General features: G+C 34.6%; 1 protein-coding gene across 1 annotated transcript in view; it reads left to right on the top strand.

Annotated features, from left to right (window-relative positions):
• Positions 1-25,908, top strand: part of LOC143252353 (uncharacterized) — a 235,130-nt gene that overhangs the window by 18,175 nt on the left and 191,047 nt on the right. The window contains exon 2 of the mRNA XM_076504337.1: positions 14,363-14,530. Coding sequence (XP_076360452.1) covers positions 14,440-14,530 — 91 coding nt within the window. The 5' untranslated portion in view covers positions 14,363-14,439. The remainder of the gene's footprint in view (positions 1-14,362; positions 14,531-25,908) is intronic.

The following is a 25,908-nucleotide window of genomic DNA, read 5'->3' as shown; positions in this document are numbered from 1 at the left end:
AAATAACCTGCTAATTAAAATAGAAGCTCGTTGATTTAATTAATATAACTGAACTGTTTTGTAAAGCTTTTTGTGTGGCGGAGTGTGTATTTGAGGTAAGAGAGAGTTACTCAGACTTACAATGAAAAGAGCAACTCGAGAAAGATAATATGACATTTATCTAAGCCTTTAGTGTTAGTAAATAAAGTCTGCCAAGGTTACTGTGACAGTTAGTCACATATAAGATTAATTATTTCTTCGAATAGCCGATCACTCCGTGACCAAGCCTATCATAACTCAGAACTCTCTGTTTACTATAAGATGCTGCTATCCACGATCAGTAAGTTACAATTCATTAAATCAGTATGACTTTCTTTGGCAACTTGAACTTCATGTCTTCGTAATTACATTAGATTATAACAAACATGTATACGTATTTGATTCGTTAATGTTGAAATGAACTGTTTCTTAGCGCTTACGTAAGTATTCGTTCTTTAATTATGTTACAGTTAGAATAAACAGATATTTAGTCATAACAATACATCGAAATGAATATATTTTAAATGAGAATACTTGAAGCGAAATAAGAAAAGCACGTGGCGATTTCCAAGCAGCATTCTTAGTTTACGAAACAACTGATAATTAATAAGATATCGACTGCAGTAATACGTTTATGAATATTCACTTTATTTTTCATATCTATATATTATACTTTATTTTTTTTCATTATTATTCAAAATAAATCTCCTTTAGTTTTACGCTAACAGAAATAAGCAAACGTATAATTTCAATTATTAAGTAGAAAAAAAAATCCAAGTATGTTTATGTAACGGTCTGAAGCATCTGATGTTTGAAATAAACACTGGAACATTTTCTTTCATCCTGGTGTGATATAGTGGTTAGAGTGCTGTGTTACCGATAGATGGGTCCAAGGTTTGACTTCAACTCACTTTCACCGGTGAACATGTTAGAAAAATAACAGTCGATCTCGCTCATTAGTGAAAGGTAGTTGTGTAGGCTGTACGTGTTGCTAACTGTCTGCCCTTTCTCTAATGAGCCATTTTTCTTCATTGGGATACGAATCATATTTTGGACCAGGGAGAGTCCGGTTCAGCGGTGACCTCTTCTTCTATTTATCTGGTCAATATATCTAATTTATGGTAGTTAAACCTATGCGCCGCAAGAGATGTTATGTACGGTTAAGATACCACACCTCTTTTGCAGGTACTGTGATCTCTATTTTCATGCAAAGCTACATCACCGACACAAGATAGTTTAACCGAAAATATCTTACAAGGTTCTGTCATATGTAAATGATAATACATCAACAACCTTCAAATGAAAACCAATTAAATAACACTAAACTTTCCGCAGTTTCTTCGCTCCAACAGTTTTGTTTTGTGAACTGTGTTAGAAACAACCATTCTAACGATTGTGAAAGCACAAAGAAATCAATGCTAACATAATTATGTTTTCAGTTATGGAAGTTGTGCTAAAAAGAACAGTCCTGAAGAAGGTGAAATTCAAAATATCGATGCTAATATAGTCATGCTTAAAATTATGAAGTTTTGTCAAAACAAAAATCGTGACTAAAATGAGTATTATCACAGTCGATGATAACATAACCATGTTTTAAATTCTGAAGTCACGTTTAAAATATTAAAACTATTTATATTCATGCTACACCATATTGAAAAAGACATCACAACATATAAAATTGTATTAAAAAGTACCATTCAAATAATAATATATGTAATATTACTGTTTTAAATTCTAAAGTTATTCTGAAGAGATGGATAAAGAAAATATTTTTATTATTTGTCCAAAGCTTTAATCAACAATTTAACTGTCTGATAAAAGCTGGGAAGTCTATATTGCTTAGTTCAAAAACCTTATTTTTCCATGGTAAAAGTCTTTCCAAAAAAACTTTCAAATGTCACATGTGAACATTTATTTGCTCCACAACTTCAGTATTCTGGTTCATATCGTTTGCTTCGATTTTTTTTATATGTGATTAGACCTGTGTTGTATAAAATTCCATTTAATTGTGTGTATTCTTTCAATTATATTATAGAAACTAAGATGCTTTAAGAATACGTTTCTATTTGAGTCATTGAGCAAACAGTTATTTTCTTAGTCAAACTTCTAGAATATAACATTTATTTTAATTGACGTCCTGTAAAGTCAACAAACTAGATTTTTCAAAACCTGAAGGAAATTGTAATAGTATATAATGACTTAGACAGATAAAATTACTTTTTGATTGCGAAAAAATACCTTATCTTCCTTTGTTAACAGGTTTTAACAATCTGTTTATATTATGACGATTGCCCGTTATTACTCACATTATTTTTTCCAGATATTTGCTCATTAGTTGAAAATATTGAACTGTAAGAAAAAAAAACCGAAGATTAGGAAAGGCGAGAGAATAAAACAAAGATAGATTTCACCGATTAGTGAGGAAATTTTCATTATATATTAAGTACATACCTTACAAAGTGAAATTAAAAACATCTTTGGGCATTCAGTGCATTTGTTTGAATGAAAAAAAACTGCACATTTAAATTTCTTTCTGTTTTTCAAACTGTTGTTAATCTAATTAAATAAAAGCAGGAAACTAATACGCTATGCTCTCTACTTTAGTAGTGAAACGTTTAGGGCTATAATACTAATTAGAAATTCCGCTAGTTCGGCCTGTCGGCAAGCTATCGAAGGGCTTGGGGGCTTAGTTAGGAAGATGAAATTTGATCGCTCCATTTATCCCATTAGATAACTTCACGTCACAAGTGGACGAAAGAATATTAGATTATCCGAAATTCCACTGACATACTGCCGACTTTTTTATTTAAATTTTTAAAGCTAATTTCCTTTCCAGTTGCAGTTTACAGGTAGGGGAAACGACACACCGAATAGACTTTGATAATTACTAACAAAAGGAGCTTCCACAATAATCCACTTCTTTCTTTGAGTTAAATCAAGAGTTAGATGCTATATTCGTCCACTTCTCTAACACTTCACATTGATAAGTGTCTCATCAGTATATTACTTGGGACTACTCAATTTCCTGTCATGAATAGAAAAGCTCTGGGCTGTTGGATCAAGTTGCTGATCTTGTATTTTCTAACCAGACCCGCTGGTGACAGCAGCTAACTCACAAGATAATGCAATAATGCCCTGTCTACGCCTGCACAATTCCCTTTTGTGTAGAGCTTCGAACCTTGCAAAAAGTCGACAGTCTTGCAAGAACAGCTCCGAGCTCTTTAAGTGTTTCACAATCTCATTAACAAATAAACATACCCGCCAATGTTCGCATAACAATAAAACTTCCTAGGCAAGATTAATGTCACACGGACAGTGCTGAGCTCCTAGAGTCGCATATGAATATCGAAAAAAAAATCACGCACATGTTTTAACATGCGAAATACGTAGTTTTGTTATCAATAATGGATTGAAAGGTATCCTTAATATTTCCTGAAGTTTTAAATTATCCGTAAATTGGATCCAAACTGCAGTGTTAATAGAATGAGAAAAGGGTAGGTCGTTAGTGCTCAAAATACAGCTGACAGTGACTGAATGTGTTCCAGTTATATATACTATTCACCTCCAGTGAGAGTTTTAGATAATTTCACCGAAGTTCAGACATCAGGTTGAAAGCTATTGTAGTTGATTGGCTAATATCTGGAATATACATACATAGAGAATTTGTTTGTTTGTTTGTTTTGAATTTCGCGCAAAGCTACTCGAGGGCTATCTGCGCTAGCCGTCCCTAATTTAGCAGTGTAAGACTAGAGGGAAGGCAGCTAGTCATCACCACCCACCGCCACCTCTTGGGCTACTCTTTTAGCAACGAATAGTGGGATTGATCGTAACATTATAACGCCCCCACGGCTGAAAGATATGAGCGTGTGTTAAATTTCAGCTTTCTTTACAAATCATATTTTATGTACTGATTTTCGAACACTTAGGCCAGATGACGAGTATTTTCTTATACATTTGTATATTACAACAAGAAAGTATTTGGAAAAAACGAGAAATAAATAAAAATCCACCAATAGAATTAAACATTAACTAACATTGACTTATTACCAACACATTATTGTCACATAAGTTCAGTTCTCATTCACTAATAAAAATACATTTGATGAAAAGAAACAACAAATTATTTTAGGTGTTTTAAATTTTTCTTAGGTGGTTTATTTACCAACTATCTATTCGACATTCATTAAACATTCTACACCATGAAGGCAGGCTTTAGTTATTAGTAAAGTGTAGAGCGATGTATTTCAATAAACATTTCTAAGAAACGTCTAGAATAGTATATAATGTCGTTTATAGTCGATCATTACACAGCTTATGGTAGTTTTCGATAGCAAAACAAACTATGTAGTTTCACTGCTATCGATTTAGTAGTTTGTTGAACTCTATTATTATGTGTGTGTTTTCTTATAGCAAAGCCATATCGGGCTATCTGCTGAGCCCACCAAGGGGAATCTAACACCTGATTTTTAGCGTTGTGGATCCGTAGACATACCGCTGTATCTCTATAACTCTGTTATTATATATTGTTTCTGGTATTATTACACCGAGAAAGTTCCAGAAACCAAGATAAACTAAAAACATAATAACCTAAACGGTGACGAAAAAAAAGTGGCAGTCAGTTCTGAAGTATCTTATCAAAATATAATAATTAAAATAAAGCACCACCACTTCATTCGATAACATTATCCGTTTACCTCAGTTCAATTTAAGCTCAGTTAATTAAAATAGTTCCCTTTGTACGGTCAGATATTTTATATTTTTATATTACTGAGTATTTGGATCAGTATCTTTATATGCAGAAAGTGTATCGTACTTGGTGTATTTTTACGTCTGTCCACACATAGATCTTTGGTTAAAATCCCACTAATGACGACTTGTTTGTTTTTATTAATTTCGCGCAAAACTACACGAGGGATATTTGCGCTAGCCTTCCCTAATTTAGCAGTTTAAGACTAGAGGGAAAGCAGCTAGTCATCACCACCCACCACCAACACTTGGGCTACTCTTTTAACAACGAATAATGGGATTGACCGTCACATTATAACACCCCCACGGCTGAAAGGACGAGCATCTTTGGCGCTTCTGAGATTCAAACCCGCGACCCTCAGATTACAAGTCGAATCCCGGTGATGACAGACCAGCTCATCACAGCCGTTAGAATCAATGATCTTTAAAATAGTTTATCCAAGGAAAACAGTAACATCTTTTTGTTAATAGTGCAGATAAATCAGGTATAAATATCTTAGTATTCTGAGCGTATCTTATATTAAATACGAGGGCTGTCCAAAAATACGCGGACTGTTTGAATTGCGCGGCTCCAGTTGGTTCCAGAGGAATCCGCTTGATATCGCTAGATTCGCACAGATCAGCTGATTACGACGCTATTTCCCGATTGCAGACACCTTCATATGTGTATTAGCTACGCGGTTTTAAGTGAAGTGCGATTTTTTCATTTGGCGGATTTCAGAATGAATGACCTGAAGGAGCAACGACTTGCTGTGAAATTTTGTGTTAAACTTGCGACTGAAACTTTTGCTATGCTTACGGTGATGTTGCTATGAAGCGTACGGCATGTTTCAAGTGGCATGAACGTTTTAAGGATGGTCGACAGTCCATTGAAGATGATGAGCGTCCTGGACGTCCTTCCACGTCAACTGAGGACCCACACGTCGACAAAATCAACACCCCGTTGCGGGGAAATCGACGTCTGACTGTCAGGGAGCTTGCTGAAGAGTGTGGAATATCAGTTGGATCTTGTTACGAGATTTTGACCGAAAATTCAGTCCTCAGAACTCGTGAGTTTTTGGCCAAACACTCGATCACTGTTCTTCCCCACCCCCCCTACTTACCTGACCTTGCTCCTTGCGATTTTTTCTTGTTCCCCAAACTCAAAAGACCCTTGAAAGGAAGAAGATTTGAGACGATTCCCGAGATTAAGGCAAATGCGACGAAGGAGCTGGAGGACATTACAAAAGAAGCGTACCAGGACTGTTTCAACAAGTGGAAACACCGTTGGGATAAGTGTGTGCGTTGGGGAGGAGAGTACTTTGAAGGGGTCCCAGACCTGTAACTTCTAAATAAAGTACATTTTGTTTTATGACGTCAGTCCGCGTATTTTTTTGAACAGACCTTGTACATTATCGTGAATAGAAAGAAGTTTTAAAGCTTTTATTCATTTCAGTTTATTTAACCTATCACTCACACATACACACACACGCTTATGCATATATTCATTAATTTTTTTTATTCAACGAAAATAATTTATACATAAAATGTGTTCTCCTATGTAAATGATAATGAAAACTTATGTTGATCCTATAGTATTTAATAACATGTTAACAGGTCCTTCTTAAAGAGTTTTTTTAACATATATTTTCGTTACAAAATCTTATCACACTAGTAAAGGTACTAACAAGAACGTTTTATAAACAGTCAAAACTTTACTGTTTTCATCTAATGTTTATTTTGGTTAGTCCATCGTAAAGCGGCGAATTTTAGCTCCCGATTAATGAATAATTCTGCTTAAATAAACATGCCAAAAACTGTTTTCGTCTCAAATTATTAACGGAAACACATCACCGTTCTACACGTACACCAACTGTTCTTCTTGGGCTTTTTAAGTCTTCTAAATCAGTCATTTGTTTCAAGTAATTTATCTCAGTGCTAACATTAAGAACTCAGATACAGGTATGTGTACACTCGTAATAAATATAACGTTGTAATATTACATACAAATAGAGTACCTGAGCAAACTAACACTTATTTAGTAATCTTTCATGAAAATGTAAGATCTGGACCCAGACTTTATGGTTGAAACTTAGGAGTTCCCAAACCTGGCATCTTCTCATTCTTCAAACAAAATTTGCAAAAATTAACCCACAAGTGATCTTTATATGTTTATATATAAATATATATATACATGACGAAAATATTATATGGTTCAGCTAAAGCTCTGGAATTCGTATTCTACTATCTCTCTGTCATATACAAAAACAAATGTATAAACATCTCAGTGACGTTTTCTGTTTATGGTAGTAAACGTAAATTTGATACCTTTATTCTAGTTATGAACTTTACGTCTCTACAGAGTGCTTGGTAGATATTTAAATTGTCTATCATGCATTGTTACAAAAACCAACAACTTCAAATTGTTTATATATTCATCTCATACAGAGTCGACTACTTAAAGAGTAATCCATTCACAAAAAAAATTCTGGTTTTGACATGTTTACCCTATATCACATTAAGATAGAACATGTTACCTATTATTCCTACACCGACTTTTAGGTAAATAATCTTTCCTAAATTCAAGTCAGAATACACGCTTCTTAAGACATTAATACTGACATTTCGAAAACTACGCTCACAACCAGCAGACATAATAAACTTATTGACACTGACACCTACTTAAACTAAAACTCTTTCACCATTCACAAACCAAACAAGTCATTCGAAAAGGTCATTTCTTAAGCCTAAGAAATTTAAGTTTCAACCCTTAAACGGTGACCATCATCAACTGATGTTGCTACCTACAACATTTCCGCTGTTTAAGGGTTGACAACATTTGCAAAGCAAACAAAATGAAGGATTTTCTTCAAACAACAGAACTATCTCAATGACATCACTGACACTGCTGAACTCGCCACTATCAGATTAGCAAACTTTGTTTGTCTTCCACCAAGTGACAAACTGACAGAATCCTTATTATTCTCTCATCCTAACTACTTAATAGACAACTTATAGAATTGTTCACCAAAACTTTAGTAATAAGAGACTACCCATCGAAACACATATTCACTACTTATACCCATAAGTAGGATATACTGAATTATTTATTTTTAACTACTTTTCTTAACGGTACTTGTTGTAATGTTTAATATATATTTACCTTTGTTATTATTTTTAATTTCAATTTTTATACTTCCATCATAATGATAGTTTAGTTTATTACAAGCATCTAGCCAAAATATTCTAAGGTGACCGAACCTCATATGTTATTATTGGGTTTACGACCATAAATGTCGTTCGTTAACAGCAAAAATATCCAACTGATAAAACAATGCATACTATTATTTATAAATAACAACATAAAAAAGGAATATTTAGTTAGCTATGGACACTATTGATAACACTCTGAATTTTAGTTTCGGTAAAAGCAATTAGTTTGAACTGATCAGAAGTTAATGTTAACCACTGTTTTTTAAACGTCGAAAGACCCAGAAATATCATTTACAACGTGTTAGTTTACAAACTGAAATGACTTAATCTAAACAAACTTGCGAAACACAACCTTGTAGATGGACCTTACAACTAACATACAGCTTCATATCTGAGCCTTCGGCTGTCTCCAATGAAACTTTCACGTTCACATACAAATATAAAACAACTCACTTCCACCGTTTATATATAATTTGCTGGATTAGCTGTATACGATATAAACAAGCTTATACAGGTGAGACCCTACGAAAACTAGAGAACATCTTAGACTGGTATACTTATGAGCTACTGGTTTCCTTGTTTCAAACCCTTTAGGTCGTCCGTGTACAAGGAAACCGACGACATGAATGAACTTATCCTAAAATATGCCTCTCTCCTATGAAAAATCTAAACGTGAGAACTTAGAACCCATATTTATATTTTAATTCAATATTGTGTCATCTGTGGGATAAATGAGAGATTCCATTTCATGTAATTAAAATGTTTATGTTGTATCCATCCCCCCCCTCTCTTACATATCTCCTTCAACTCTCTCTGTTACCATATTCACGGATCGTATATTGATATATCGTTTTCGTTCCACAGTAAACACCTTATTTCTATTGGAGTAGAAAGAGTATTTTCATCCTGAAAATATCATCTTCCTGCTTTATACTGAACAATGAAGTATTGCAGTCTTGGAATTAATATTCATGCTTTCAACACATACAGCATTTTCTTCTTCCTTTTGTTACTTCTGAACAATATGTAGCAATATGGCCTTTTTAAAGTGACAGTTGAAGAGTTTTCCTCCATCCTGGCTTCCCAGTGGCACAGTCTGCGGACTTAATAACGCTAGAAATCGGGTTTCGATACCAATGGAAGGCAGAACACAGATAGCCCATTGCGTATCTTAATTAAAAACCAAAACAAAATCCTCCATCCTCAATGAACAGGTAACTAATTTAAGGAAATTTTTCTTTGTTATTGACAATATACTCATTGAAATTGCAATCGAAACACCTTCCACTTGTTGTGTACTTGTTACATTCTGAGTTCATGTTTCTACACTATTTTATCTTTTCTGGGTGGTGCCTTTTATCTGAGGCAGCTCATAATTTCTGGGAAGGGCCTGCAGTTGTTTACGTGGAACTGATCCAAGCTCCAATGCCAAAGGTAGAGTTTCATTTAAAAATACACATATACTTTGCTTTCTCCTAATTCGCGTATTCTTATCCACTATGCTCCGTATGAATTATTCACGTGCAACAAATCCATCATTTCACGCGGAACACCCAGATGAGATACCTGGGCAAGGTTTCCACGTCTTCCTCAGACTCTACTTAAGTCTTATATCTCCTTCATACGTAGCTTTGTTTTCGAAATTTCCTTCTGATGTATCATTACGCACATGTTTGATAAGCCACCAAAGCTAGATAGTTCTTTTGACTTTTACATGGAAGGATGCATAACGTAGTTAAAACTGACATTTCCAAATGCGCAGCAAGATGAATAGCTTTTTGTTCGGTTTTTCATCTGTTTACTTTGGGAATTATTTTGAATGAAATCAAATATTCCATATTGTAACTGTCTGTCATATTCTGTTGGTTTATCAATTGGTTGATGTTTTAGAACTGACCATCTGAGTTTTGAAAGAGGAATAAGTAATAAGTAGCCCAGGAAGACCCTGTAGCCATGGATGACACAGCAGCAACAATAGCATTAACAGGTTTAGAGTTGTTGAGTTCTTCTGTTCCCTGTTTCATAATTAATGACGTTTGAATTTTTAAGTGGATGCAAAGACAGGTGTAAATATTTTATCTTTGTATCTACCAATTTAGTTTCTGGATATACTATCCCATAGTTGGAATTCTTTTGCACATTTTCAATATTATCTACAATTAAATTTATATCTGTTGTTAATTTTTCTTTAATATCTTATGTATATATATGTCTTGTATACCTGCCTCTCAACTTCTTGATCTTTTAATTTTTTATAATTTTTCCCTTCATTTTCATTTATTTTTCTGTCTTGTTTGTTCAGTTTCCACAATATATCTCTCTCCTTGTTCTTTTTTCCACCTTTACAAAATTTTCAGCACATTTTCAATCTCACTTCGAGCATTTGCTTGTTTGTTTTGTTTTAATTTCGCGAAAAGCTACACGAGGATTATCTGCGCTAGCCGTCCCTAAATTTAGCAGTGTAATACTAAAGGAAAGGCAGCTGGTCATCACCACCCACCGCCAACTCTTGGGCTACTCTTTTACCAACGAATAGTAGGATTGCCCGTTACATTATAAGACCTCCCCGGCTAAAATAGCTAGCTGTTTAGTGCGATGGGGATTCGAACACATGACCCTCAGATTACGAGTCGAACGCCTTAACCCACCTGACCATGCCGGGCCCATTTCGAGCATGCATCGTAATCTTGAAATTTGGTCTTTATTAGATTTTATGATTTTTACCAAATGAAACTCTTTTGTAACACTAGTGTTGTGAGGACCTTTATAGATTTGCAAATTATTTATGATTACTTAGTAAAAGTAATAGAAAATTCAGGATACTTCAAAAAGGGGAAGCAGGTTATTTATTCAATCGAAAGTTTTTACAACTTAACTCAGAGACGGAAACAAACAATCATTTACTTGATATGTTTCCTCTCAGCCACGATGGAAACTCAAAACCGGATGACTTACTGACTTACTTTTCTTATATTACAAAATTTGTTTTTCCCAAATATGAAGAAAATTCAAAATGCTACGTCAAGTCTAGACGACACTTGAGAAACGAAAGTTTCGAAGTTGTGCAAAACCCCCTCTATCAAACAATATTTAAAGTAAAATATTGAAGCATAGTTCAAAACAATCTTTGTCTTATTCGTTTATAAGGCGTTTCAAAGTTTTTATTCCAAATAGCTCCTTTTCGTACACATGTCTCGTTTTCTTTTATCACATCTGTTTTATTTTTCTGTGAATTTGTATACATAGTTTCAACGTTCTTTATCCTCTAAGTGACGAAGGGAACAAGCTTGAAATATAGTGCAAATAAAATAAGTTTAGTTGGAACGTGCGTCGTTAACTTTCTTCAGTTACCATTTTGATACTTTCCACGTCTTGTAGGTTTTTCTCTTTATTTTTTAAAAAAAGGAAATCTAATTGAATCTGCTTATAAGATAAAAGTCTTCTCGTTGTCATTTAAAAGTTCTTTTCTATTCATCTATTCTATGTTTTCCAGTGCGTATTAAAAATAAACTTTAATATATCATCTTTTATAGATTCGGAAAATTAATTAGTTAGATGACTGGAAAATTCTTTATTTTTTCGAAAATATTTGTACTACAAATGCACAAGATTCCCCATGTAGTATTATAAAATATTTGTACTACAAATGCACAATATTCCCCATGTAGTATTATAAAATATTTGTACTACAAATGCACAAGATTCCCCATGTAGTATTATAAAATATTTGTACTACAAATGCACAAGATTCCCCATGTAGTATTATAAAATATTTGTACTACAAATGCACAAGATTCCCCATGTAGTATTATAAAATATTTGTAATGTAAATTTACAACGTTCTCCTTATAGTATTAAAAACTGTATTATAGAGCCGCTTGAATAATGCACGTAAAGGATTCGCGTTAAGATAGTATTTACGATTGGACTAGGCCACAATATCCGTACTACTATTAAACACAGGAGCTGAGAATGCAGGTCATAAGAGTATCCTAATGTGTTAAATATACCATAAACGAAGCCTAAAAAGGTTCAAACTTAATAATATCATAATACACCAATATAATAAAGTGTATCATACCGTAAAGCTGTGACAAACAGAAGAAGCCTTGAGAAACCATTACTGAATCATGTTTGAATTTTGTCGTACAATACCAGTATCATCTGTTTAAGCGGACACGAACATTTAAATACTATATACATAAGAGAATAATGAAAACTTTTAAAAAGCACCCTTAAAGAAAATATAAATTTCTCAAAGAAGACAAGTGTATTTATATGTGTCCCAGCGTGAAACCAAACAAGACAACAATTCGTGCCTTGTTTGTTAATGCAATGTCGGTCAACTAAGTTTGGTTCACTTGTATAGTTTCAGTATCTAAAAATCACCCACATATGCCCAATCTCCTGACAAAGTTGGAATAATTCAGCGTTCATGTAGGCACTTTTACTAAAAGACACATGACAGACAAATGAACAACAAGTGTTATTTAACGATAGTGGGTTTGCTGTTAATAAAATACCATCTTGTAATCAGTTTAAACTCAAAACAGACCTGCAATCATATCATAACAATTACGTTGTATTCAGTTTTAGGACAATTAGGGTCCACAATAGCTTCAAAACTACACACACTTAAAAACTTATTTATCTATAGAAGCTACACTATCTCAAGTCTGAAGTTTCCAATATAACTAAAATTTCTAAGTGTTTTTTTTTTTAATTTCGCGCAAAGCTACACAAGGGTTATCTGCGCTAGCCGTCCATGATTTAGCAGTGTAAGACTAGAGAGAAGGCAGCTAGTCATCACCACCCACCACCAACTCTTAGGGCTACTCTTTTACCATCAAATAATGGGATTAATTGTCACGTTATAACACACCCACAACTGAAAGGGCGAGCATGTTTGGTGTGGCTGTGATTCGAACCCGCGACCCTCAGATTACGAGTCGAACCCCATAACCACCCGGCCATGCAGAGCCCTTCTTAGTGGGTGGTGGTGGAAGAACATTATAAAACATTACTAACAACAAACTATAAACATGTTCGTATGTAAATTATAAAAGTTATATCAGTTCCGAGGGTGAGAAATTATACACCCATTTAGTTTTAGCAGCTTTGTTGTATGTCTCTTAAAACCCTAGAGCTCAGTTCAATGGATTTCCTGGTCTCTTGTTGCAGCACAGCCAATACACTTACGTACAGCGTAGTGCAGAAAATACACTCAGCACGTTGAACACTGAGAATCCTTTATGTTAAGCGAGTCATTTAATAAAAGGCAAAATTTCTCGGCATGTAACTATTTCCTTGATTATTCCATTCCAACAAAGAAACCTCTTCTACAAAGAAAAAAGAGAGAAAAAATCGGTTCTCCTATACACACACACACACATATATACAGATCTTTTATTGTAACGACTGAACCAAATTATTGAATGAATAACGTTCACACTAATTTTATTTCAGGTGAAGGAAGGTTAAAAGTACATATAAGGACGATATTATTTGAATGAGAAATCATCCGTGTTCTTCATATCTTGATGAAAAGTGTAAATCAAATTAAGGTTAAGAAAAACAAAATATGAGAAGTAAAACAGCAACACGTAATTTCAATTTTTTTCAACAAATATGGAAACGTGTTAATGGCAAAATACAGTTTAAAATTGAATGTAAAAGTAAAAACGAATTACTTGCGCATAAAGAAATTGATTACATTTTATGATCTTTAAGTTATATCTTTCTTCAAGTGTTTGTTTGTTTTTGAATTTCGCGCAAAACTACACGAGGGCTATCTGCGCTAGCCGTCCATAATTTAGCGGTGTAAGACGAGAGAGAAGGCAGCTAGTCATCACCACCCACCACCAACTCTTGGGCGACTCTTTTACCAACGAACAGTGGGATTGACCGAAACATTATAATACACCCACGGTTGAAAGGGCGAGCATGTTTGGCGTTACAGGGATTCGAACCCACGACTCTTAGATTATGAGTCGAGCGCTTCAAACCACCTGGCCATGCCGGTCTCTTCAAGTTTTGCAGCCAGTAAATGTAGAATGTTCTGGAAAGAAACTATATGAATCTTCAGACAAATAATAAATTAATAAAGGAATATCTGTCATGAAAACCTTTGAAATTGTTTTAATTGACCATTTTGTATTGTCTAAAGAGTTGAGAAATTTCATAAGTGTAATGTGCATTGAAACATTTTAATATTTAAATACATATATATGTATGTAATTAATGATTTATACAAACTGTGTTTCTGGTTGCTATAAAAAATTACAAATACATATTTCAGAATATTTGTTAGTTATGCTTTGAATACTCATGAGGTTCTGATTTACATCTGAGATATGCTAATGGGCAATCTATAGTTCAAAACTCTTTTTAATTATTTTTATTATAGATGGCTCATCAAGGCAGTGGAAACCCTACTTCAAATGTGAGTTTAATTTCATCTGCATCAAAGTCTGATGTTGCTAGATGCACTTCTGTACCGTCTCCAGTAGTTCAACAAGCTCAAGAATATCTAGAACAGAACATCAGGGCTTGGATGACACCTCAGAATGGTCAAGTAAGAAACGAAGTTCATATAACTGAATATGAATTTTAACAGAACGACTCTATCAATGAATATATAAACTGTGGTATTCTGACCTCAGAATGGTCAAGTAAGAAACGAAGTTCATATCACTGAATATGAATTTTAACAGAACGACTCTATCAATGAATTGGCCTGGCATGACCAAGCGCATTAAGGCGTGCGACTTGTAATCTGAGGGTCGCGGATTCGCATCCACGTCGCGCCAAACATGCTCGCCCTCCCAGCCGTGGGAGCGTTATAATGTGACGGTCAATCCCACTATTCGTTGGTAAAAAAGTAGCCCAAGAGTTGGCGGTGAGTGGTGACGACGAGCTGCCTTCCATCTAGTCTCACAAAGCTACTCGAGGGCTATCTGTGTGCGAAATTCCAAAAACAAACAAACAAACAATGAATATATAAATTGTAGTATTCTGACCTCAGAATGGCCAAGTAAGAAACGACGTTCATGTAACTGAATATGAATTTTAACAGAACGACTCTATCCATGAATATATATTTTGTGGTAGTCATATACGTAGTTTAGAATACAGTTATGACTAACTGTAAATTTAAATATTTATTGCTTGCTGTGTAACAGAGTTGACATGGAGGAAGGATTACCTGAGTGTAAAATAAATTTGATAATTCTCATGCATACATGAATTGATTTCATGAGAAACGACTATAGAAAAGTGAATAGTTACAAAGTATACATGACATACTGTGTTATAGTTTTACGTAATGCATTGTCTTTGTTATGCACAGAAAACGCAATCGTTATTGAATAATTCAGAAAATCAGCTTAATGAATTTATAAGCTTCACAATGTAATGTATTGAACTTGTTTTGTAAACATTAAACATTAAGATAATATTACTTGCAGACGTATAGAAGATAACTTACAAAACGTTTTCATGTTAGTCTTAAACATGTACACAAAAGATCAAATTCTACTGACCTGGTTCCGATTATATATCGAAAGTAGAATATTTTATCAGAACGATGAAAATAGAAGCAACTGTTATTCGTGCACATGGCAACATTGCACGTTGTTTTGTGCACAAGGCAATATGCAATATTGTTAATGGAAGCTAATGTTAGTTTGTAAGCAGGACATCACACAATAACGACACAACAATTCAAATGATTCATTAATAACACTGGGAAACACTCATTTTGTTGCATTTAAAAAAAGACCTTTCTATAGTCAATTTGAGTGTGTTGATTTCAAATCTGAAGCCGGGTTTTGTCTGCAAGCTACAGATTTTATGCAATTTGACATTTTTATTTATTTTTTTAATTTTTCGTTATTATAGGAAATTATAGGAATAGCTTATCAATTTGTTTGTGTATTTTATTCAGGTAGGAATTTGCGTTTGTAACTTTTGCGTTTGTGCACTTCATCTGGACAATCTCGTTTAATGCTCCAGCATTAGTCAGCCATCATACTTTTGTCCCAGCGCCCTTGGTAGCGTTCTTCCATGACCTTTAGGTCTTGGTGGAATCGTTCTCCTTGTTTGTCACTCACAGCCCCCAGGTTGTCAGGGAACTTATCAAGGTGGCTGTTCAAAAAATGAAGCTTGATGCTCATGTTGCACCGAGATCACAAAAGCGAGAAGCATTCTGTTCACAAGTTCACTGTAGTTCTCCGCCTTATTGTTTCCAAGGAAGTTCTGAACGACTGCCACAAAGGATAACCATGCTGCCTTTTCTAAAGCGGTCATCTTAGCAACAAACTGATCATCACGAATTAGGGTTCGAATCTGTGGGCCATCAAACACGCCTGCTTTGATCTTCTCAAATGATAACCCTGGTAAAGCTGTGATGATGTGTTGGAAACATTCACCTTCGGTTTCCAGTGCCTTGACAAATTGCTTCATCAAACCTAATTTGATGTGAAGAGGAGGAAAGATGATCTTATCTCTGCTTACAATTGGGTCTTGTATGATATTTGGCATGCCTGCTTCAAGGGTGTCACGAATAGGCCAGTCCTTCTGGACCCAATGTCTGTCTCGTGCTCGGCTGTCCCACATACAGAGGAAACATGGAAACTTGGTGAAACCTTTCTGTTGTCCAAGAAGAAAGTTGACCATCTTTAAGTCTACACAAATGATCCAATTGTGCTCATGATATTTTAATAAGTCCATGACCATTCTCATATCATCATAGTCTTCCCGCAAATGCACTGAGTGACCGACAGGTACTGCTCCATAAACATTCTCATTATGTAAAGAACACACTTTAGACTGCGTTTTGAACTGTCTAAAAGAGTCTCCATTCAGCAGGACTATAGTGAGGTACATCCAGTTCTTTGAGAAGCCCTTGGATGTCATGGCAGTAAACAAACTGTCTGTCTTCTGAAAGAAGGTCACTAAAAGGTGGTCACGCTTTCTGAAATATGATACTTTAACAGAGTGATCAACAAGATTTCTGCCTTGTAATCTTGATGCCAAAAGCTCTGCTGCTTTCTTTGAAAGACCTAAATCCCGCACTAAATCATTCAGTTCAGCCTGGGAAGAGGCTTGGGGACGGGGAAAGGTTCAGTGTCTGAAGAACAGTTCTCCGATTGTGTTCACTTTTCTGACAATTCACTGTCACAACTGTCTTGTTCGCTTGTATCATGTCCAATGTCTTTATCGTCCAATGAAGACAAGCCTTTGAAAACTGGAACAGGAACTTCTTCAGAGTGCGGAGCAGGCCGAATAGCTGAGGGAATGTTCGGATACGTAATCTTATGTCGGTTTTTCTTCCCAACACCCGTTGTGTTTACCATGCAGAAATAACAGTCAGTTACATGGTTGGTGGGTTCGCGCCAAATCATTGGAACACGAAAAGGCAGACCATTGCGTTTTCCTTTGGTCCAGTCTCGAAGTATTTCCTCACAATTGTGGCACACAACATGAGGAACCCATTGCTTGTCTTGATCACCAAGATGAACTTCAAAATATGCCTTGTAGGCACGCTTGACGAACGAGGATATGTTACGTCTCTGACGATTGAGTGTGTAGCATCCACATATGTAGCAGAAGGCATCAGGCTTGTTTCTGCAATGATATCTATTTTTGGAAGCCATGTTTGATCTGAAACAAAAGAAGAATGATCAAAATATTAGAAGCTATCTATATATATGGACGTGAAAATGCTTATACATGGTTTACGCAAGTTCACACTTGTACAATTTCATTAACCTCAAATTGCATACAAACTAGAGCTTGTTGAGAAAAACTAATTTCAGATTTGAAATCAGCGCCTAAAACTCCTTCAGAATCAGTTAAAATATCCAATGCAACTCAAAGTTACTGAAAAAGTGTTCCCCAGTGTAATCTGGCCAGGTGGTTAAGGCACTCGACTCATAATCTGAGGGTCGTGGGTTCGAATCCCCGTCACACCAAACTCTGCTTGCCCTTTCAGCCATGGGGGCGTTGTAATGTTTCTGTCAATCCCAATATTCGTTGGTAAAAGAGTAGTCCAGGAGTTGGCGGTGGATGGTGGTGACTAATTGCCTTCCTTTTAGTCTTACACTGCTAAATTAGGGATTGCTAGCGCAGATAGCCCTCGGGTAGCTTTGGGCAAAATTCAGAAAACAAACTATTAATAAATCAATGAGATGAAAATCTTGTACAATTACACTTATAGTTGCTATTTTTTAATCATGTTGGAACCACTTGACTTACAAATAGATATTACCTATGGCAAATTCGAGCAGATAAAAAACTGTTCTAATTTCATCACATCCAAGAATCTTATCGTTATTTTATAACGACTGGAGGTATCTACGTTTCACCGTGCAAGCAATCTCAGTTTTCAAATCTAGATACCAAATTGTTTATTCCTACAAAAACATTGGATTTCAAAGCTGGTTAGTTGGCTTCGAACCTGTGTGATGCCACAAAATATACCCTTTGAGGTGGATTCCTGTGCGTGGTGAGGGGACCTTCTAGAGAAGGTTCTATACTTTCAGTTTATCTCCTCTGGGATCTAAGCATCCATCAGCGTGTTTGCTGTACATGGTGACCTGTGAAGGAGAGGAGAGAACCCTGGTAGTAAAGGGCACATCCTCAACACACTATTTTAGCTTTGAATTCCTGTAGACGGGTAGTCTTCGAGTGGTCCCTCCAGAATCAATCAACTGACCCTGTTGGTCTAGGGTTAACCGAGTACCAGTGTTTGGCGTTCTCTGTGAGTGTTGTGGAAATAATATCTGGTGCTGGTGTTCGAGTATAGTGATCACGAAACCCTATAGTTGCTGCAATATCCTTGTTTGACATTATAGTGCGTCCTCTAGTAGAGCTCCATGTGGGTGTGGTCAGTGGGCATTGAACTTTTCTGTGCTTATTATGGATAATCTAATCCTTGAAGAAAAACCAGTAAAACAGCTTATAAGACTCTGTTAACAGTCACCTTTAATCCTTCATACCTTTATCTGACAAATCCTTAGAGTAAATGTCTCCCTTTTTCATTCAGAAGAGATTAGAGGAGTTTACTGACTCTTCCAAGTCCCTGAAGAAGATTCGTTCTGGGGATATCTTGATGGAAACATCTACCCCAAAAGTCAATGAACTTCTCCTCAATGCTAAACCTACTGAGGCTCTTCCCCATGCTATTTTGAATTTTTCCAGAGGATTGATCGTTGAGAAGGATTTGACGAACATCACTGAGTCTGAGATCCTTGCTGGTTTCTACAACCAAGGCAGTGATATAGGAGTGACATTGAATCCCGTTGAGGTGATGCTATATGGCTGTCTTTCTTCAGTAACTGTCTTCTTTTCAAGACAGTAAACAGTCTCATTAGCTTTGCCATAAATGCAAAATATAAATTCCTATCACACGACATCTTGTTTTTTTGCATTTGAAGTTTCTCAATTTACAAAGAATCATGACATCCGAATGTGAAAATAGATCGCACGTTAGCCTACTTAAGGTGAGAACTGCTATATAATAATGACGTTTGATGATGGTCGACTTAAGACTTGAATACTATGTTGTTTAATTAAATTTTAGTCGTCTATAAAAATAAAGAATAAGAACACGACAATAATTTTGGTAAAAGCCTATAATGATTCTTCTCTTTTCACTAATGTTGTCGCTATATGCCAAAATGCCACTCGTGTAGAAGGCTAATTACATGTCCTTGCATAATTTTTCTTTAACACTTCTTCATAGAACTGATTTTGCAAATACATTGGTTATTGTGTGCTGTCAGAAGATGTGTTTTTAAAACCGAATTAACATTTCTGTAATAAAGACAAAAACTGATACCAAAGCAGATCGTATAACACGCCAGGAACTGAGAGCTGAGGAAGACTAATGAGTAATTTCAAGAGAAACTTTTACAGTCGAGATACTGACTATAAGCAAAATCTTCAAAGAAAACAAAACAAAAATTACGTAAGAACATCAGAGTTTAATAAGTAGCTGAAAGTTAAGTTTAAAACTATTACTTTTTGGTCACGCGCACTGTTAGAAAACAATGCCAAAAACAACGCTAGAGGGCAGCTCAACCATCAGTTACATGTTTAAGAGGATTTTACGTCGCAGTCATAAGACGATTTTCTTTTCCCGAAGGAATTCTTTAGAACGAAAAGATTAAATATGATGGTTGAACAAAAGAAACCCCGTCAACTATATTACATAAATATAGAATCAGAAGTATGTATAAAAGAGGTCGAGCATTTATTTTATTGGTAAAAAACAAATCTAAATTTCTAGTTTATTTAAGTTTACATTAAAACTTTAGAATTTACCAGAACAACAGCATTTACAAGAAGTTTTCGAAACACATTGAATATATGTTAAAACGTCAGCATCTTACCGTTTTGATATATTTAGCTAATTAACTAGATTTTGTTTGTTTGTGTAAAGTTAAGCCTAAAGCATAATAACAAAACAAACATAAATTCTTTTGCTAGCAAACATCAATTCAAAGTTAATGATTTGTTAACAAGTATCCTTAAGTTTGGTATTTTTGTTAACAAGTACCCTTTAGTTTGGTATTTTTGTTAACAAGTACCCTTAAGTTTGGTATTTTTGTTAACAAGTACCCTTAAGTTTGGCATTTTTGTTAACAAGTACCCTTAAGCTTGGTATTTTTGTTAATTTTTGTCCCTGTGTATCAGTAAAACGATTTTCTGTCATTAAATATGTCGTACTATTGCTTGAAAGCTGTTTTAATAGCATACATAGTTTTGTAGTCTCAGCAATTTATGTTTTTTTGTCTGTCTGTTTAGCGGCTTAAATACCTGATTCTACAACATAGATAGTACAAGCGTAAACAGAACTAACGATTTGGCCTTGCAGAAAGTATGACCTCTGGAATCGCAATAAGAGACTACAGAAATAACATTTTCGTCATCTTCCCTTTATAAGCATTTATGCCAACCACATTTTTATTGTTCTTTAATCTAGCGAATAGTAAACTACAGAACAGAGAGTGTAATGGTTAATACCAATAAGAGCTCATCTTAATTCGACCTCAGAGAAACCCCAGGGAAATCACACATAGTTCTTTGTTCCGATCTCGTATATAAAACTCAGATTTTTTTTGTCTATGTTTAATGACTCCCTTATCTATCGTTACACCGTATGCTAATTGGTGTTGTTTCTGACATAGTAATTTTTCTCACGGACTTTTATTCTTTTTAACGAAATTCTTACAACAAAAAACGTATGTTGTATTCCTATGTGGATCATCTCGTAGTAATTCAGTAGTTCACTTTAACTGAAAACTCTGGTAGAGACTGGTTCGTAATCTATATTAATTTCGTTATGTGAAGTGTTTCTTTAAAATACATACCCAGAAATAATTAAATAATTCAGAATATTTTCAGTGTTAAGCTGATAACATTATTGTTAGTACGATTTGTCTGGACAATTATATTTAGCTCAATCGGTTTTAGTGCAGATGGTAGGATACACTAAAGAAAAATACGTATATATAAAGTAGATCTGTAATGAGAATTTTTATCCTAATTTCATTTTTCTTTGTTCTTTTCAAAGCCTTTGATATACATATATATTATCATCTGCAGCCTCTTTGGTTTCTTCATCATACTGAGGTAATCCTATTTCAACGAAATACCAACAGACAGTTATATTACTCACAATGATTTAGTTGAATATAGAAGCAGAATAATACGATTCTATCACCGAAAAATGAAACAAAATTTAAATATAATTATTTCCATGAAATAAATCCTATTAACTTAATTGTGACCCCCCGAAAAAAAACCATAGCTCAGAAAAGCAGTAATCCGAATTCCATTATCTGTATACACGAGCAGTTGTGGGAGTCGAGAATCTGGAATATTCCTACAACAATACCAATTCATCTCCGAGGACCGTTATGACAGTCTAGAAATACCCGGTATCTAAACATTAATGGTTTGAAGTGGACATTCGTTTTTTAATGGTGTGAGGATGGAATCTGCTCCAGGGTTACGGCAAATCGGAGCATAATTAGAAATGAATGTTTTCGTTATGAGGCCTTGGCAGCTATTGTTAGGCCTATGACTAGTAAAGTTGGGCTTTATTTTGTTTTGATCAATAGAATTGCTCGTATTCGTACTACACTTTTTGTACTGAACAGACAACTATAGTGAAAATACACTTAATAGGCCACTATTTTCTCTCAATGCCAGTAACACGTCTGGAAATAAACCACTGGGTTAGTTTCATATTTATTTAATACAATTCGCGCATATAATGAATCAGCAGGGAAAGGTACTGATGAGGAATTGAGTACACGTTCACAAAATTTATAACCAGAGACTCGTAGAGGTTTGTTGGCTAATTATGTACTGCGTACCCAATGTTCATAAGATTTAAGATATCTCCGAAAACATACTTCCAAATTAGAAGGTGTAGTGTTGCATTCGTTGTAACAAAGTAATGTCCTTGTTTACCGAAAACATACTTCCAAATTAGAAGGTGTAGTGTTGCATTCGTTGTAACAAAGTAATGTCCTTGTTTATAACTTGTAAAAGTCTAGCTTGACTCAGTGGTAAGCTTGTCATAACGTGGATCTCAGACTCCGTGGTTCCCTTCACTTTGGAGTCGTAAGTGCGTTATAAGAGTAACAATCAAATTCAACTATTTGGTTTTAAAGTTCTTTTCTTTGCTTGTTTCTGTCAAATTTCGCACAAAACTACTCAAAAGCTATCTGTGTTAGTCCTAGTTAATTTAAAAGTAATAAATTAGACGGAAGGCAGATACTCAACACCACCTACCACGAGCTCTTGGACTACTTTATACCATCGAAAAGTGGGACTCACCGTAACATTATAACAGCTACATGGTTGAAAGAGTGAGCATGTTTGAAGACGGTATTCGATCTCTCGGCTCGTAGATTACGAGTCCTGTGCTCTAACCACCAGGCTCGAATAAGATAGTCTAAGAATTTCTTGTAGGTATTGTTGACTATCAAATATATCAAATATGTAACATATAAATATATCTCATATATATAAAAGAATGTTTAGAGCAACTGTTAAAAGTGCGAGGTGAACATAATCTGATACTATGAATTACTTCAGTTGTTTTTTTAATTAAGGGTTTTGAACTGGTCTTGTCTTTTGGGGGACAATGGTGTGTCTAAGGAATTACAAGACTAGGATTCGATTCCCAGCGGTGGACACAGTTCAATGTGGCTTTGTTCTGAAACGAACACTTTAATTACGTCATATATGTTTGAGTTCTCTTGGAGAGCGACAAACGTATGTTAAGTAGTATGTTTGGTTACTCAAGATAATTTATATTTGTAAGCACCGTTTTAAGTAGCACATGTATCAAAGAGAAAGGTAAATCCTATTTTTCTTCCTTTAGTTATTAGAGCTTATTGAATCATTCATCTTAAACACCCCCGTGCCGTTTATAAGGGAGCTGAAAAAAGACATATTCTGGAAATGAGTTTTACTTATTATCCTAGTGGTACTTTTATTAACTTGTTCTCAGTTGGGTTTGGTTTGGTTTTTTGGAATTTCGCACAAAGCTACTCGAGGGCTATCTGTGCTAGCCGTCCCTAATTTTGCAGTGTAAGACTAGAGGGAAGGCAGCTAGTCATCACCACCCACCGCCAACTCTTGGGCTACTCTTTTACCAACGAATAGTGGGATTGACCGTCACATTATAACGCCCCCACGGCTGGGATGTTCTCAGTTATTGTTACTTTTTTGCGTTCCATTACGAACATCTAACGTGTTTTGAATACACAACTGAAGATAGCAAATTATGATTTTATACGTGAGTACTTGTACCTACACTTAAAGTGTAAGTTTAATTTAACGTACAAGTTATTGCTAATAAAGGTTTTGTTTTCAGTTTAGTTTTCACGTTTTCAATACGGTTAATTCTGCTGACCGGGTGTGTGCAGTAGTTGTAGAAAAGTAAAAATAAACAAACGACCTTGAAATTCCAGATATAATTTTAACCAACGCTGAAAGCGTTTTGTGCTTCATCACAGTTAATATACATAACTTTTGAATATTAGAATAGTCATTAAATTATATGTTTTCGTTTTTTGAAAATGCACAAATCCCTCGAGTATGTACTACAAACTTTGAAAGACAGTAAAGGTTAGTTCTGCTAAACTAGATGCATAATAATAGTTTATTTTGTTTTTGAATTTCGTGCAAAGCTACTCGAGGGCTACCTGTACTCATAATAATAGGATAAAATAGATTATAAACACATTCCATTTAAATAAAAAAACGTGTATTATATGTTTACAACTTGGCATTTAAGAAGACCTTTAGTTTAAACTTTAAATGGATATAGTTATTTGTTTTTAGTAAAACAAACTGATAAATACATAAAAATAAAGAAGTAAGAAAATAGCTTGGTTTGATTGGATTCTATAAACCTGGTTTGCATATTAGTCTATATATTTTCGATCAAACCAACTATTTCTTTTAAACTACTCTGTGTCAATGACACAAGATTTTCAGTTCACCTGATCAAGATTTCCTTATAGAGAAGAAGTGCAATGTCTTGAGAAATGTCATCGAGACATTAAAGAAACGATTTTAAAACTGTTAATGAACTTACCAGGTACAGGTCTTACCAAGATGCCGTTCTTGTTCTGTTTTGATTACTTTTCGAATCGACATTGAAATATGTTTTTTTTATGTCTCATTATAATGGTTTCTCACATTTTAATGACCTTTAAATTCCTAGTTTAGTGTATCGGGTATCAGGTGCAATGATTAAAAGTAAATTAGATATTTATATATAAATGGAAAGAAAAATATTAAATCTAATATATAATGGAAAGAAAGATCTATATGACATCGTTCTCATACTTTCAATTAATTTCAATCGCAATCAAACAAAACTATCAATATTGAATCATACGGATTTTGCCCATTAGAAGGTTACAATATCTATATAAAAAGTCCAAACGATGGGAGTATATGTAACTACAACTCAATAATCATGTTATATTATATTGAGTGAACTTAGGCTTTGTGCTAACAACTTGAAAGGCCTTAACGAAACCTGCTGTATCAAATGAAATAACTTGACCCGGTGTCACAGCTAACATCCAATGAGGAAGTAATATAATTCAATGTCATATTCTTATTTTGTTAGTTGCTGCTATATTTTGTCATTGTAATCAGTTGTAAAAGCAGAATATATCAAGCTATGCTATTTTTTCTTACGTATTGTGTTTTTATCGACAGAATTGTAAATAAATCCAAAACGAGAACATCAAAGTGTGAAACATAATATAGATAATATTACAAGCAAGTTTTTCTGCTTCCAAAAGAACACTACATACTTAGTGCGGTACATTCTATTTGTCTAAGTTATAATTTCTTAAAATGAATAGAAAATGGCGATTTAAGAAATATTAATTTTAAACTTTTCCAGCAATTAAAAGTATTTTTATTTAATTTTTTACAAAAGTTAATTTGAAATATGAGTAAGATATGACTTGGTGATAAGCATGTGTTGAAGGGCCTTAGGTTAGAAACACAATATGGCTCAAATGAGGAAGTGTTATTACCTGACTTCTCTTCTTTTGAGAACGCCAACTAAAAATAATGTTATTTTAAGTTTTGATCAACTTATGATTTTTTTATTTAAAAAAAAAACACAAAATTTTATCACGAACCACGATAGTTGTTCAAAATAGGAATCGCAAAGGGATTTGTTCAAAACCAATCATATACGCCCCTCAGTGGCACAGCGGTATATCTGCTGACTTACAACGCAAGGATACTGGTTGCGATACCCGTGGTAGGCAAAGCACAGATAGCCCATTGTGTAACTTCGTACGCAATTACAAAGAAAATTTAATAAAACATCTTATTCTTGAAAAAAACACCTAAAACCTTTCTTTTCAATATCTAAGACCGTCTTAATGTTCATAA

The sequence above is a fragment of the Tachypleus tridentatus genome, chromosome 6, assembly GCF_004210375.1.
Source record: "Tachypleus tridentatus isolate NWPU-2018 chromosome 6, ASM421037v1, whole genome shotgun sequence".
Taxonomy (NCBI): domain Eukaryota; kingdom Metazoa; phylum Arthropoda; class Merostomata; order Xiphosura; family Limulidae; genus Tachypleus; species Tachypleus tridentatus.
This window is presented reverse-complemented; position numbering and strand designations above follow the sequence as displayed.